This window comes from Somniosus microcephalus, chromosome 2 (genome assembly GCF_052327205.1).
Source record: "Somniosus microcephalus isolate GS21.2 chromosome 2, FLI_Smic_1.0, whole genome shotgun sequence".
Classification (NCBI taxonomy): domain Eukaryota; kingdom Metazoa; phylum Chordata; class Chondrichthyes; order Squaliformes; family Somniosidae; genus Somniosus; species Somniosus microcephalus.
Window position 1 is genome coordinate 171,690,335 of NC_140988.1, and position 15,181 is coordinate 171,705,515.

Below are 15,181 nucleotides of genomic sequence, written 5' to 3' on the forward strand. Positions count from 1 at the left end.
GATTTTTGCATCATACTAATGTTCCAGCACTCAAGACTGATTATTTTTTGCCTTTTCCTAACCGGCTGAATATGAGGAGCTGCTATGTCAAGTGCAATATGCTGAAGATACATATTGCATAAAGCTGCAGAATCCCGGCTGCCTGAACTATAATACATGGGTTCTATGTCCTGACATTCTCTAATAACTCACTGTCTTGTATTCATTAAGTTACACAAGATGTAATTAATTTTACTAAATGTTTTTTAAATGCTCCCATCATCTTAGGCTACCAAAGTAAGTGGCTCGATCAGATTATTGAAGATCACCATTCTTTCTCTTCCTGGATGTTTATCTGGAGTGATCAGTGTTGGCCAGGTGGATATCAGAGCTGAACTAGTACAAGTTGGCTTCAAAATCATAACTAGATAAGGAAAAAAGTGCTGATTCCCCCCAGTTTGGTAGCTCTCTGGTAACTTCCTGACTTGAAGCACTAATCTAGAATTAAAGTAAAGATTATTCCTACCAGGCAGCAGAGTTTTAAAGAAGTTTGATTTGGAGCAATGAGTAGTTTGTATTGATGGCACTTTCCTTCCCCCCCCCCCAGTAATTTCTTGTCTGTAATACAGTTTTCAGACTAAGTGGGAATATAATTTATAATCTGACCAGATAAAATGCAGAGACTGTAGTCTAAAGAACTTCCTTTATTGGTATTCTTTTAGGTTTATTTTAAACATAGGAAAGGCCATTCAGCTTGCTTCTTCCATCGATCAAGTTACAGCTTACACCATTATGGACTTGCCCCAGTTTAGTTAATATCCTGAGAGAGGGGAGTAATAGTGATAAAATGTCCTAAGAAGACAGTCCTCAATCTGTTCTTTATATTCATCCAGCCCTCATTTGGAAGGAGTTGTTTCAAAATAGTATTACAGTAAATACTTTTGATGGGCATTTATTCCACATACCTGCTACTCTGTGAGGAAAAAATTCTAATCTTGCCAAATTTTGCACATGTCCTTCAATTCTGTTTACAGTTTAAATTAAGTAACCTCCTTCTACATTATCAATGCTTCTCGATCGTGTTCCTTTCAAATTTCTTTTCTCCACTGAAAACAAATTCACTTCTGTGAACCTTTCCTCGTGAAAACCTTTCCTTTCTGAATTATTCTTGCTGCTCTTCTCTAAACTCTCTTCGTTATTTGTTTATTTCCATATTTTAACCAAGTGGGTAAATAAACTGATGTTGGTTTTGCCCCTCCCCAATGACTTCTAATGACAATGCTGCTCCTCATTAGGCCAGTAGGAGGTTAACATGTGTTGAGAGATTAAATGCCAGCTTTTGCTCTGAGGTGAGATGTTCAGCTTCAGCAAGGCATCCCACCTGAAGTCCTGGCTGAAAAGTCCCAAAATGTATGTGACTGCCAAAACTGAGTCTCGAACTTGGAACCACAGGAGTATGAAGTGAGCACCATTGTCGCAGGGCCAACTATGAGAGAAGATTTCCTCTGGTTACAGTAGAATAATAGTGTAAACATGGGAGAAGATTTCCTCCGACCGTTGTTTCTAGTAAAACTCTAAACCCGTTCTTTTAGAACGCTTTTGCAATTTCACTAGCAATTGAAACATAGGAAATGTTCCCACTGTATTTACAATGTTACTAACACAGTGACTAGAAAAAATCTTCCTCCATATATACCTTGTACTGGGTCAACCATAAATTACATGTAGATTAATCGATGCAGAAGAGGTCGTTACAAGGCTGTGGTCCAAATCATGGGATCTCGATGCTGTCATCAGGACTGTGAAAACCATCTAAACCCCCAAGATTGGACTAGCCTCATTATTCACTCCCCATCTTTGTTATTTTATATATACTTTGAATGACTTAAAAAATAATTAAACTTTGTTTTCTTACCGTTATGCGCTGGGCGCGCTGAGCGAGGTTGTGGGGTTGAGGCGGTGTGACGTAGGAGAAAGGGTATAACAGCTGATTGTGAGGTTCGACCTGAAGGATTACAGCATCACGGGACAGGTATTTTACTCTTACATGGTTGTTATTTGCAGCGGTTTTACCGGTTCATATACGATATAGTATATATTGTATAATTTTTCGTAATTTTTGTGAGAGAATGAATTCCCTCCATTTTTCTCCTCAGTCCCCCAGTTCCTCCAAGCCACTTACCTCCTGTGGCCAAAAGGGCGGGCAAGCGATCGGTTTGCAGCCTCTGCCAATGCCACTCTGAGCCTGCCACCTGGAGGTGCGCAAGAATGGCCCGGGGACCGCAGTCCCTCTGATTTTCCCTGCCCTTCTGTGGGGAGGCATCTGCCCTCCGCTCAGCGCCTTCCCACGGCAGCACGGCTGAGATCGGAAACCGAGCAGCGTGGGGATTGAACCTTTTAACCCACCACCGCTGTGACACAGTGCGCTGGCGCTCCAACGTGCTGAGTCACTGCGCCGCCTGTTGTATAATATGATTATACTGTTCTCAAATCACTAGATCTTCTTCATACTTGCAGGTATAAGATGAAAACACAATGAGAATAGTTCACAAACTAACTGCCTTTAATAATAGACTAGGTTTACTCCGCAGTAACTTAAATTATGTAAAGAGTGAAACAATGGCGAATGTTCGAATGTCTGAAGGGGCCACGTAACTAAAAACGATCAGAATCAGCCCTTGTACTACAGGCTAGAGACAGTACATTACCAAAGGGTTACAGAAACATTGAACTTCTCTTCTTTGACATTTACCAAATGTACTATAATCCTGAAACTGCGAGAATGCTCTTGGTGTGGTTATCTCTTTTGATGGGAGCACTAATTCGAGAATCAGGTAGGGAGGTCAGCATGCCTGATTCATGATGCTCCTGATATTTTGGGCACTGATTTTATTGGTGAGAAAATGGGATGTGCTGATGTCTGCAGCCAGTTCTGTGATCCATGTTCCTGTTGAGCAAGACTCTGTGCTGGGGTGGAGTCTTGCAAATTTGGGGCTTATATCTGATCACTACAAGTGAATAGATACTTCAAGCCTCTTGATTTCACCTTATTCATTGCCTTTTTTAGCATGAAGCAAGTCCTTTATACTGTTATGCTCATTAAATAACCTTGCCTTACTCACAACAGCAGATTTATGTGTTACACTGGCTATTAGTCAGGGTATTCTGCTTTCCTCGAGCATAGTTTGAGACGAAACTGAAGTAATCAACAACTTGTATGGTTTACTTCACCTGGTCACACACACTTCAATTTTCTTACTAACATGAGTTTACTGGTCCAAGAAAAGTTGGACTTGTGCTGATAGACCTGCATTAATGTGTCTCGCATTAGTGGGGCACTATTCTGAAGCTGACACAGCATTACTGCAGCACCAGAACACCGAGTTAAATGGGCCTATTTTGGATTTGACGGCAATAAGCTATGAATTTCCTGGGCTTACCAATTTGATGGTATTACGCAATGAATCTGGCACCAAACTCATTGTAATACCAGAGCAAGTTTGATACTAAATTCATAATGTAACAGGAATACAAAATAACTTTTGAAGCAGCAGCTGTGGTACCACAGCATACAAAGCAGCTGACGTCAAAATAACCAGCCAGTTAACCAACTGCTTGGTCCAACAACGATCCTACATATCCTGGAAAGAGATCTGTTTAACTTCACTTGGATGACTTCACACGAACTTCATTGTGATTCACAACTAAATCATTTCCAGTTAATTGTTACCTTTGAATATTTGCGCTTAGTTTGTGTGTTGAGTATTTATTTACCTCCCTCAGTTTTTACTTGTTAATATATGTATTTATACAGATATATAATCCTAATTCAAAGATTTAACAAAAAGAATCTCTTAAGTGGATCGGCCAGTTTCACAGCATTTTCAGGATTGGACACCGAGTTCCAATTTTTGGGCACTCCCAGGACCCAATATTCCTCACAAAAGCAATGTATAGGGGCAGAGCTCGGAGCTGAATGCTTCAGTGCCAAATCTAAATAGCACCGATGAGAGCCCTAATCAGTACGCCAACTTCTGTGGAAGATTTAAAAAATAAATATATAAATAATTCAAGGTAGCAAGATATAGAGGAATGCTTTATTCAAAATATTCTCCCTTTTTATATTACAAAATAACTCTCACCAGATATTTCTTTGAAACAACAACAACTTGTATTTATATATCACCTTTAACATCCCAAGACACTTCACAGGAGTATTATAAGACAAAATTTGACACCGAGCCACATAAGGGGAAGTTAGGGCAGATGGAGGTAGGTTTTAAGGAGCGTCGTAAAGGAGGAAAGAGAGGCGGAGAGGTTTGGGGAGGGAATTCCAGAGCTTAGGGCCTAGGCAACAGAAGGCACGGCCACCAATGGTTGAGTAATTATAATCAGGGATGCTCAAGAGGGCAGAATTAGAGGAGCACAGATATCTCGGGGGGGGGGGTTGGGGGTTGTGTGGCTGGAGGAGATTATGGAGATAGTGAGGGGCGAGGCCATGGAGGGATTTGAAAACAAGAATGATAATTTTGAAATCGAGGTGCTGCTTAACCGGGAGCTAATCTAAGTCAGCGAGCACAGGGGTGATGGGTGAATGGGACTTGGGATGGGTGCAAGTTAGGAAACGCGCAGCCGAGTTTTGGATGACCTCAAATTTACATAGGGTAGAACGTGGGAGGTCAGCCAGCAGTGCGTTGGAATAGTCAAGTCTAGAGGTAACAAAGGCATGGATGAGGGTTTCAGCAGCAGATGAGCTGATGCAAGGGCGGAGACGGGCGATGTTACGGAGGTGGAAATAGGCGGTCTTAGTAATGCCATGGATCTGTGGTCGGAAGCTCATTTCAGGGTCAAATATGATACCAAGGTTGCGAACAGTGTGGTTCAGCCTCAGACAGATGTTAGGGAGAGGGATGGAGTCAGTGGCTAGGGAACGGAGTTTGTGGCGGGGACCGAAAACAATGGCTTCAGTCTTCCCAATATTTAATTGGAGAAAATTTCTGCTAATCCAGAACTGGATGTCGGACAAGCAGTCTGACAATATAGAGACCGTGGAGGGGTAGAGAGAAGTGGTGGTGAGGTAGAATTGGGTGTCGTCAGCATACATGTGGATGATGCCGCCAGATCCTTGGGGGACACCAGCGGTAACGATGCAGGAGTGGGAAGAGAAGCCGTTGCAGGTGATTCTCTGGCTATGATTAGATAGATAAGAATGGAACCAGGCGAGTGCAGCCCACCCATCTGGACGAGGATGGAGTGGTCAACTGTGTCAAAGGCTGCAGATAAGTCAAGAAGGATGAGGAGGGATAGCTTACCTTTGTCACAGTCACAAAGGATGTCATTTGTGACTTTGATGAGAGCCGTTTCGGTGCTGTGGCATGGGCAGAAACCTGATTGGAGGGATTCAAACATGGAGTTGCGGGAAAGATGGGCACGGATTTGGGAGGCGACAACACGTTCAAGGACTTTGAAAATGTGATGTATTTCTAGGGACGATCCTGGAGTGGCATATTGCAAACAACAGAGGATCCATAACTTCAGTCTGCCATGTTTCCTGGAATCCGGTAACTCTGGAGCAGCTCAGGCCAGTCGCAAGTCACCATCCCCTGTTGTTTGGAATGGAGTCTCTCCAAGATGTATGGGAAGTTACTTAGTCTTCCCCTGTTAATTCAAAGTTTTTTTCTTTTTAAAAAAAAATTGAATTATCCAGTTGTACAAATTAAGTAATTTAAATAAAACAATGCAGAATACATTTTATTTGCATTACTTCAATTTTAATAAACAGATAATTTGAATTAAGCAACTTTGAATTAACAATAGACTGTACTTGGTATCACCGGAGTGGTCCAGTAGGGAAGGAGATGCTAATTCAGTCTCCATGTAGGTGAAGAAATATCTGGTAAGACCATTACTTTTTCTATATAAAATGGGAGAATACACTTTCCTTCCCATTTAAAAAAATGAACGCAGAGAAGGATATGATACATGAAAATACTTTGCTGACTAGTTGAAAAAATACAGCCTGAGCACATATGGAGAGAGGGCAGACATCTTTTATAAGTGCAGTAAACAAAACATGGTTTTCTGTTAGGTGGTGTGCATCTCTTAAAATCTGCAATGATCTATAACCATAAATATCGCCGTAGCCATTTTCTATATTATTTTATCAGTTCAAGTGTATAATGTGGCTCATATAACAACTACTGCATGTTTATCTGCACAACTGAACACGTGATATGGAGACAAGAGTGCATGAAATAACTATAATGGGTTCCGAGAAAGATACTGTGTTAACTGTGAGGAACTGAAAAAATGCATGATTGGAGCACTGTCTAACTTCATTGTGACTATTCTTCTCCAGCTATCCAGCTATCTGTGAATACATATTTAATTAAATAAGGTATATTGTCAGCCTACCTGGAGGTGCTACCATTCGCTGCCATTTCTGGAATAAGCAGGTTTTCAGACAGTCTCTTGGGCTGATATTGTACGTTTTGTGTCTGGACATCAGTTCTTGCATTGGCTCCAGTATAACACACAACTGGAAAAACGAGCACAAATTATATACTGTTACACTTACTCATTAGGTGTGTTAAAAATAAGAAAAAGTAAACACATATTTAAGCAGATCAGAGTGCCTCGGAATAAACCATCTCACAGACCAATGCTGTTACAAACATTCCCTCTCAATTTGTATGAAGGATAGTTATTTTCCTATATCCTGGACAGGTCTGAAATGATCTCTGAGGGCTCTAGTCGTTCTTTATTGTTTAAATATTGTGTTTAAGCCTTCAACTTGCAATATTAATGGCCACTGTACTGTTGATTAAAATTGCTTAAAACTGGTAGCAATTTCAAAAAGACAGCCTGGCGCAAATTGTTGGTACAATGATTCAGATCCAACCCAGATTCTTTTCGAGGAAGTTTCTCCAAAACTGTGGAGGTTTGTTACAAAACTTATACATTGTCTTATACATCCCCTTTTGATTCTACTTCCTCTTTGGTCTCTACTCAATGTAAAAGAAGGGAAATTCCATGGGAAGTAACTTCTGTTTTAGTTGTATACCCATTTACAGATTGTTGTGTCCGTGTATAATAAGACACAGACTACAGGAGAACGGTACAACAGGTGTTTACTCAACGTGGCTCACACTGGAACTGATCTATACAGATTACTACTCAGTGCTATATACAGGTGTGGTCACTGCCGGTACTGCAGTATACATGAGCTGTAAAAGATAGTTCCCCCCTTAAAGGTATATACATTACAATTCCTCCCCTTTTAGATTAACAGTACCATAACACTCATTTAACAATTAAATATCAAACTAATTACAATTAACACTTTTAACATGCAACATTAGCTGAAAATAGTCTATTTATATATTCAGTCTTGGGGAGGCTTCCTGATCCTTTCTGGATAGCGCCTTTCCCGAGTGTCTTGCTCTTGGTGCGGAGGCGATTCTGGCCCCCTGTCGTCGGTTGGTTCATCAGCTTCCGATGCTACTGTTTCTGGGGTAGATGCGACCTGTACGTCGGGTTCATCACCAGGTACGTATGGGCGAGGCATGGGGTTGACTTGTTCCTGTGACTCTAGGATCTGGTCAGCATGGCGTCTCACGATGCTCTCCCCAACGTCCACTGTGTACATTAGTGGGCCCTGCCGTGTGCATATCGTTCCTGGCTGCCATTTTTCTGTTCGGTAGTCGCGGGCCAAGACTGGTTGCCCTACATTGAAGCTCCTTGTTGGCTTCTCATGGATGTGCTGGAATTGCTTACTCTCAACATCTCTTCGTACGTTTGGTCTGAGCAAATCCAGGCGAGATCTTAACCTTCGGTTAAAGAACATCATGGCTGGGGCCTGGTTGGTGACTGCATGTGTCGCATTCCGGTAGGCGAACAGGAAATTGTCCATCTTGTGCTGCAGCAGAATGTTGTCATTGTACATAGCCTTTATTGACTTCTTAAAGGTTTGTACGAACCTCTCAGCCAATCCATTTGTGGCTGGATGATACGGGGCGGATGTGTAATGCCTTACCCCATTCTTTTTCAAGAACCTCCGGAACTCTTCGGACACAAACTGTGGTCCGTTGTCGGAGCAAATCTGTTCTGGCAAGCCATTCCTGGCAAAAATGGTCCGTAGGACTGCAATAGTTTTCTCCGTGGTGGTGGAGGGCATTTTGATGACCTCAGGCCATTTCGAGTGCACATCCACAGCTATTAAAAACATTGAGTCCATGAATGGACCAGCAAAATCAATATGCACCCGTTGCCATGGAGATGAGGGCCACTCCCATGGGTGTAGAGGGGCCTGTGGTGGTGCATTTTGGACTTTCTGGCATCCTGAGCAACTCTTGGTCAGGTCCTCGATTTGTTTATCGATTCCCGGCCACCACACATAAGCCCTGGCTAGGCTTTTCATTTTTACCCCTCCCAGATGACCCTAATGAAGCTCATTGAGCACTCTATCCCTTAACTTGGGTGGAATTACCACTCAGGATCCACACATCAAGGTCCCCCGGCACACTGACAGCTGTTCTCTCCTTGTCGAGAATGCTGGCAACAGTGAGTCGCCATGTGCTGGCCATCCCTTCACTGTCAAATCATATACCCGAGACAGTGTCGGGTCATTTCGGGTTTCCTTTTCGATACAAGCGTTAGTTACCGGTAGGTATTCAACGATAGTCGAATGGAATATTTCGACAGGATCCACTGCTGGTGCTTCCTCCGCAGTAGGCAGTGGCAGGCGTGATAGCCCATCAGCATTTCCATGCTGTTTCGTGCCCTTATATTCAATCTCATAATGGTGCGCCCCTAGAAAAAGTGACCATCTTTGTAGTCATTGCGCAGTCATCACCGGAACGCCCTTCTTCGGATTAAAAATGGAGACAAACATAGAAACATAGAGATAGGAACAGGAGTAGGCCATTCGGCCCTTCGAGCCTGCTCCGCCATTCAATGAGATCATGGCTGATCTTCGTCTGAGATCATAGCTGATCTTACCAGTTCAGTACCCCGTCCCCGCCTTTTCTCCGTAACCCTTAATCCCCTTAGCCTTCAGAAATATATCCAATTCTCTCTTGAAAATATTTATTGAATTAGCCTTCGCAGCCCTCTGTGGCAGGGAATTCCACAGGCTCACCACTCTTTGAGTGAAGAAATTCTTCCTCATCTCTGTTTTAAATGATTTGCCCGCTATTTTTAGACTGTGGCCCCTGGTTCTGTGCTCCCCGGCCATTGGAAACATTCTCTCTGAATTCAGCCTGTCCAGGCCTGCCATAATTTTATATGTTTCGATGAGATCCCCTCTCAATCTTCTAAACTCCAGTGAGTACAAGCCCAAACTATTTAATCTCTCTTCGTAGGTCATTCCCGCCATTCCAGGTATCAGCCTGGTGAATCGCCGTTGCACTCTTTCCATGGCAAGAACATCCTTCCGCAGATGGGGCGACCAAAACTGTACACAATACTCCAGATGCGGTCTCACCAGCACCTTGTACAGCTGTAGTAAGGTATCCCTATTCCTATACTCGAACCCCCTTGATATGAAGGCCAACATACCATTTGCCTTCTTAATCGCCTGTTGCACCTGCATGCTCTCCTTCAGTGACTGGTGCACAAGAACACCCAGGTCCCTCTGCACTTCCCCATCTCCCAATCTATTGCCGTTTAGATAATAATCTACCCTCCTGTTTTTACCCCCAAAGTGGATAACCTCGCATTTATCCACATTATAGTGCATCTGCCACGTATCCGCCCATTCCCCCAACCTGTCCAAATCGCACTGTAGCCTCCTGACATCCTCATCAGAGCCCACCCCTCCTCCTAGTTTAGTGTCGTCAGCGAATTTGGAAATATTGCATCCAATTCCCTGATCCAGATCATTTATATATATTGTGAACAGCTGGGGTCCCAGGACAGATCCTTGCGGCACCCCGCTGGTCACTGCCTGCCACTCCGAAAACGAGCCGTTTATTCCAACTCTCTGTTTTCTATCCGCCAGCCAGTTCTCTATCCACGTTAATACTTTGCCCCCAATCCCATGAGCCTTAATTTTGCATGATAATCTTTTGTGTGGAACCTTATCGAAGGCTTTCTGGAAGTCAAGGTACACCACATCCACTGGCTCTCCCCCATCTATTTTACCAGTTACTTCCTCAAAAAATTCCAGCAGATTAGTCAAACACGATTTACCCTTTGTAAATCCATGTTGACTCTGTCCGATCCTTTCCCCATTTGTCAAGTGCTCCGCTATTTTATCCTTAATAATGGACTCTAGCATTCTGCCCACAACCGATGTAAGGCTTACTGGTCTATAATTCCCTGCTTTCTCTCTACCCCCCTTTTTAAATATTGGGGTAACATTAGCTACCCTCCAATCCACGGGTACTGTTCCCGAGTCAATGGAGTTCCGGAAGATGATCCTTAGAGCATCTGCTATCTCCAGGGCCACCTCCTTAAGTACCCTAGGATGTAGTTTATCAGGCCCCGGGGATTTGTCGGCCTTCAGTCCCCTCAACTTACCCAGCACCATATCCCTAGAGATACTAATTTCTGTCAGCTCCTCCCTCTCATTAGTCCCTATGTTTGCCGATATTCCTGGGAGGTTATTTGTGTCCTCCTTTGTGAATACAGAACCAAAGTATGAGTTTAATTGGTCTGCCATTTCCTTATTCTCCATTATATATTCTCCCGAATCGGACTGCAAGGGACCGACTTGAGATTTTACCAGTCTTTTCCTCCTGATATACCGATAAAAGCTTTTGCAGTCTGTCTTTATGTTTGCTGCAAGTTTACTTTCGTATTCTATTTTCCCCTTCCTGATTAATCCCTTTGTCCTCTTTTGCTGTATCTTGTACTGCCCCCAATCTTCCGGTCTGGTGCTTTTTTTTGCCAGTTGATATGCCCTTTTTTTTGATTTTATGCTGTCCCTAATTTCCCTCGTTATCCACGGTTGAGTCACCTTTTTAGGTTTATTTTTGTGCCAAACCGGTGTAAACATGTTCTGGAATTCTTCCATTCTATCTTTGAATGCTTGCCATTGTCTATCCACTGTCAATCCCCCCAGAAACACCACCCAATCAATCTTACCCAACTCCCATCTCATACCCTCGTAATTCCCTTTATTTAAGTTCTGGACCTTAGTCTCTGATTCAATTTCCTCACTCTCCATCTCGACTGAGAGCTCGATCATATTATGATCGCTCTGACCCAAGGGGCCTCGTACAAGAAGATTGCTGATAAGTCCCTTCTCATTGCACAATACCCAGTCTAAAATGGCCTGATCTCGAGTCGGCTCCTCGACATATTGGTCCAGATAACCGTCCCGAAAACATTCCAGGAATTCCTCCTCCTCAGAATTTTTACTAATTTGGGTAGTCCAATCAATATGTAAATTAAAGTCACCCATGATGACAGCTGTGCTCTTATCACACGCTTCTCTAATTTCCCTTTTTATGCCTTCCCTCACCTCCATATTACTATTTGGAGGCCTATATATCACACCCACTAACGTTTTCCTCCCCTTGCTATTTCTCATTTCTACCCATACAGATTCCGTTTCATCCGAGTTAATATCCTTCCTTTCCATTACATTAATCCCCTCCTTTACCAGCAATGCTACCCCACCTCCCCTACCTTTTTGCCGATCCTTCCTAAATATTGTATATCCCTGGATGTTAAGTTCCCAGCCTTGCCCACCCTGCAGCCACGTTTCTGTAATCCCAATCAAATCATACTTGTTTACCTCTATTTCCACAACTAATTCATCCACCTTGTTCCTAATGCTTCTAGCATTAAGATACAAAGCCTTCAGGCTTGCTTTTTTCACACTCTCATTATGAATTAGTTTGGCCCTTTGTGTTTCTCTCCTTTGCTTATTGCTTCTCACCTTTCTACCATCTATTTCTGACTTCATATGACTTCCCTCTTTTCCACTACCTAGGTTCCCATCCCCCTGCCAAGAGGCTGGTGATCAGTCAGCAAGGTGAATTTCTGCCCGTGCAGATAGTGATTGAACTTTTTCACTCCCCACACTAGGCTGAGGGCCTCCCTGTCAATCTGGGCGTAGTTACGCTCAGCTGAGGTTAGTGATCGTGACACAAAGGCTATTGGCCTCTCTGAGCCGTCCGAGAATTTGTGCGACAGCACCGCTCCAATGCCGTAGGGTGACGCATCACATGCCAACCGAATTGGTAATGCCGGGTTGTAATGGGCCAATACCTCTTTCGATGTGATTAGTGTTTTGCTCTTCTGGAAAGCTCGTCTACATTCATCACTCCACTTCCATGGCACCCCAGTTTGCAGTAGGGTGTTGATTGTGAGGTATTTTTTTCATGCTTCTTCTACCTCCATTTGCAGATACGCCTGGGCCAGATCAATCTTAGTGAAGCGTTTCCCTCCAGATAGCGAGGCGAAAATATCTTCAATCCGTGGAAGTGGATATTATACGGTGTGAAGGACCGGGTTCACTGTTACCTTAAAGTCCCCACAGATGCGAACCTTCCTTGGTTCCCCAGGTGTGCTGCTCAACGACTTTTTCATCACAGGGACGATGGGTGTAGCCCACTCGCGCCAGTCTACCTTGGACAGTACACCTGAATGTTCCAGACTCTCCAGCTCTGCTTCGACGGCTGGGCGGATCGCATAAGGTACTGGTCTGGCCTTAAAAAATTTTGGGCTTGCGTTTTCTTCAATTTTAATCGTTGCGGTCATGCCTTTTAGTGTTCCGAGTCCTTGCTGGAACACTTCTTTCGAGTCACTTAGGATCTTTGACAGCCGCCCAGGTGTGACGTCGTCATCCTTTTTGTCCGCCACAGTCAGTGCCTGTTTGGAATGCCAATCCAGTTGTATTTTCCGGATCCATTCACGTCCCAGTAATGGTGGTCCTCCATCTTGCAATACATACAGGTCTAGTTTTGGTGTTTCCTTACCGTTATATATAACGGTCACCCTTATTTTTCCTTTGGGGTAGACCTTTTGCCCCGTGTATGTCTTCAAAATCATTTTTGTGTCTCTCAAGGGTATGTGTGAGAATAGCCGCTCGTAGTCCCGTCGGTTTATGACTGTTAGGGCTGATCCTGTGTCCAATTCCATCTTTACCTGGACTCCTGCTATCTTGAGAGTGACCCAAATGGTTCGGTGATCCTCCGTTGTGATCACATTATGTAGTTTCAGACAACTCAGTTCCCTGCTTTCGGAGTCGTTATCACTCTTTTGTTCGTCTGAACTATTCTCCGTCATCTTATGTACCTTCTTGTACTTTTCTTTGGTAGGTTTCTTATTGCTGGTTTTCTTTCCCGACCTGCAGACTCGCGCTATGTGTCCTACTTTTCCACACTGTCTGCACACTTTGTCTTTGAACCAGCAATCATTCTGGTCGTGTGTTGTTCTGCCGCAGCGATAGCACTTCTCTGTTCTATATGACATTTCGTTTGTGCCATATTCTTGCGGTCTCTGTTGTATCTCTGCAGCGCCCCGTGCTGCTGCTTCATATGATACCGCAATGCTGAAAGCCTTTTCCAGCGTAAGGTCCTTTTCAGATAAAAGCCGTTTCTGGGTTCCTTCACTTTGAAGCCCACACACAAACTTGTCCCTTAAGGTATCTGCCAGTCCCGCTCCAAACTGGCAGTGTTTCGATAGTTTGCGCAGTTCTGTTAAATAATCAGCATTGCTTTCATCCTTATGCTGGTTCCGTTTGTGAAACTTGAATCTTTCTGCTATCAGCAGCGGTATGGGGTTTAAATGTTCCTGTAGTATCGTTACTATGTCTTCAAAACTCTTTTCCATTGGCTTCGTTGGGGTTACTAGATTTCGTAATAAACCATACGTCTTTGCACCCATTAAATTTAACAATACCGACGCTTTCTTGTCATCTGGCACCTCATTTGCCTTGCAGTATACCTCTAGTCGTTCGACATATGTAGTCCAATCTTCGACTTCATTGTCAAACACGGTGATATTGCCACTCTTCAGCATTTTGGGTGTGGTTTAAAATGGCGTCTCCCAATGGCTTAAAATGGCGTCTCCCGCGCTTTCCTTCCTCCCCCGCTGCTGCTAACACCGCTCTCGGCGGTCCTCGTGGCAATGGCGGCGCCCTGTAGGTTTCGCGCGCTTCTCCTGCGTTGCTGCCAACGCCGCTCTCGGCGGTCCTCGTGGCAATGGCGGCGCCTCGCGGGTTTCTGCGCGTCTCTCTCTCCCTCTCTTCGACGCTGCTCGGCCCCTGAACACCGGCTGCGCCCTGTGCGCTCTGCCCTCTCTCTCTCTCTCTCCCCCCTGTCAACGCTGCTCGGCCCTTTGCTGTGCCGCTCGGTCGGGCTCTAGCCCGCCGCTGTCCGGGAAGGGTCTGCGCACTACCTGTTGCCAGCCCGTTTCGCTGGACCACCTCGACTGGAAAGCCAAGCCTGGCTCTCGACAGCCTCCCCCGCAATTCTCGAGTCTCTGCTGGATGACTGGGCGGTTGCTCGTGGTCGACGCCCGAGTCTCTGGCCTTGACCTCCAATCCACTGATCTCCAGGAACGAATCCCTGGGAGGTTCGAACTTGCCTCGTCGCCAATGTTGTGTCTGTGTATAATAAGACACAGACTGCAGGAGAACGGTACAACAGGTGTTTACTCAACGTGGCTCACACTGGAACTGATCTGTACAGATTACTACTCAGTGCTATATACAGGTGTGGTCACTGCCAGTACTGCAGTTTTCATGAGCTGTAAAAGATAGTTCCCCCCCTTAAAGGTATATACATTACACAGATGAAAATAATAGGCCTTGCTGTAAATTTCTGTGACTTTTTTTAAAAAAAGACTTAAATTTTATTGAGAACAATAAGGATGCATTTACACTACAATGGTGCAAATCTGTTTCACTTTGAGGCTAAATTGTAGCACAAGTCTGGAATTAGAAACCCACTTCAAGTGAGGTTCCTCATTCAGAAAATGTTTTCCTCTCTGCTCGGCTGGTCTGGTAACATAAATTAGGAGTGTCCTTGTGTGTCTCTATGTGGCTTCATTGTAAACAGTATATGGGAGTGGGTGGAAGAGTGATTGTAACATCAAACAGGTCATAGAGCTGCTCTGGAGCTTTCCCAGCATGGTCTCCTGGAGTTAGGCAGCTCCAAGACAGCTGTCAGGCTGGTTTGAGACAATGACCCCCATTCTTTGCTACTCTAGGGCACACTTGGATGACCCTGTAATAATAAACATGATA

At 44.2% G+C, this 15,181-nt stretch overlaps 1 protein-coding gene across 13 annotated transcripts in view; it reads right to left on the reverse strand.

Moving 5' to 3' along the window:
* The window catches only part of LOC147123103 (LIM domain-binding protein 2), a 547,106-nt gene that overhangs the window by 44,246 nt on the left and 487,679 nt on the right, over window positions 1-15,181 (reverse strand). For 10 of the 13 annotated variants that reach the window (XM_085966624.1, XM_085966638.1, XM_085966673.1 and 7 more), the window contains 2 exons: window positions 6,394-6,517; window positions 1,895-1,984 (listed from right to left, as the gene is read on the reverse strand). In XM_085966624.1, the coding sequence (XP_085822750.1) occupies window positions 1,895-1,984; window positions 6,394-6,517 (214 nt within the window). The remainder of the gene's footprint in view (window positions 1-1,894; window positions 1,985-6,393; window positions 6,518-15,181) is intronic. The other 3 variants (XM_085966645.1, XM_085966709.1, XM_085966713.1) reach the window with 1 other exon arrangement.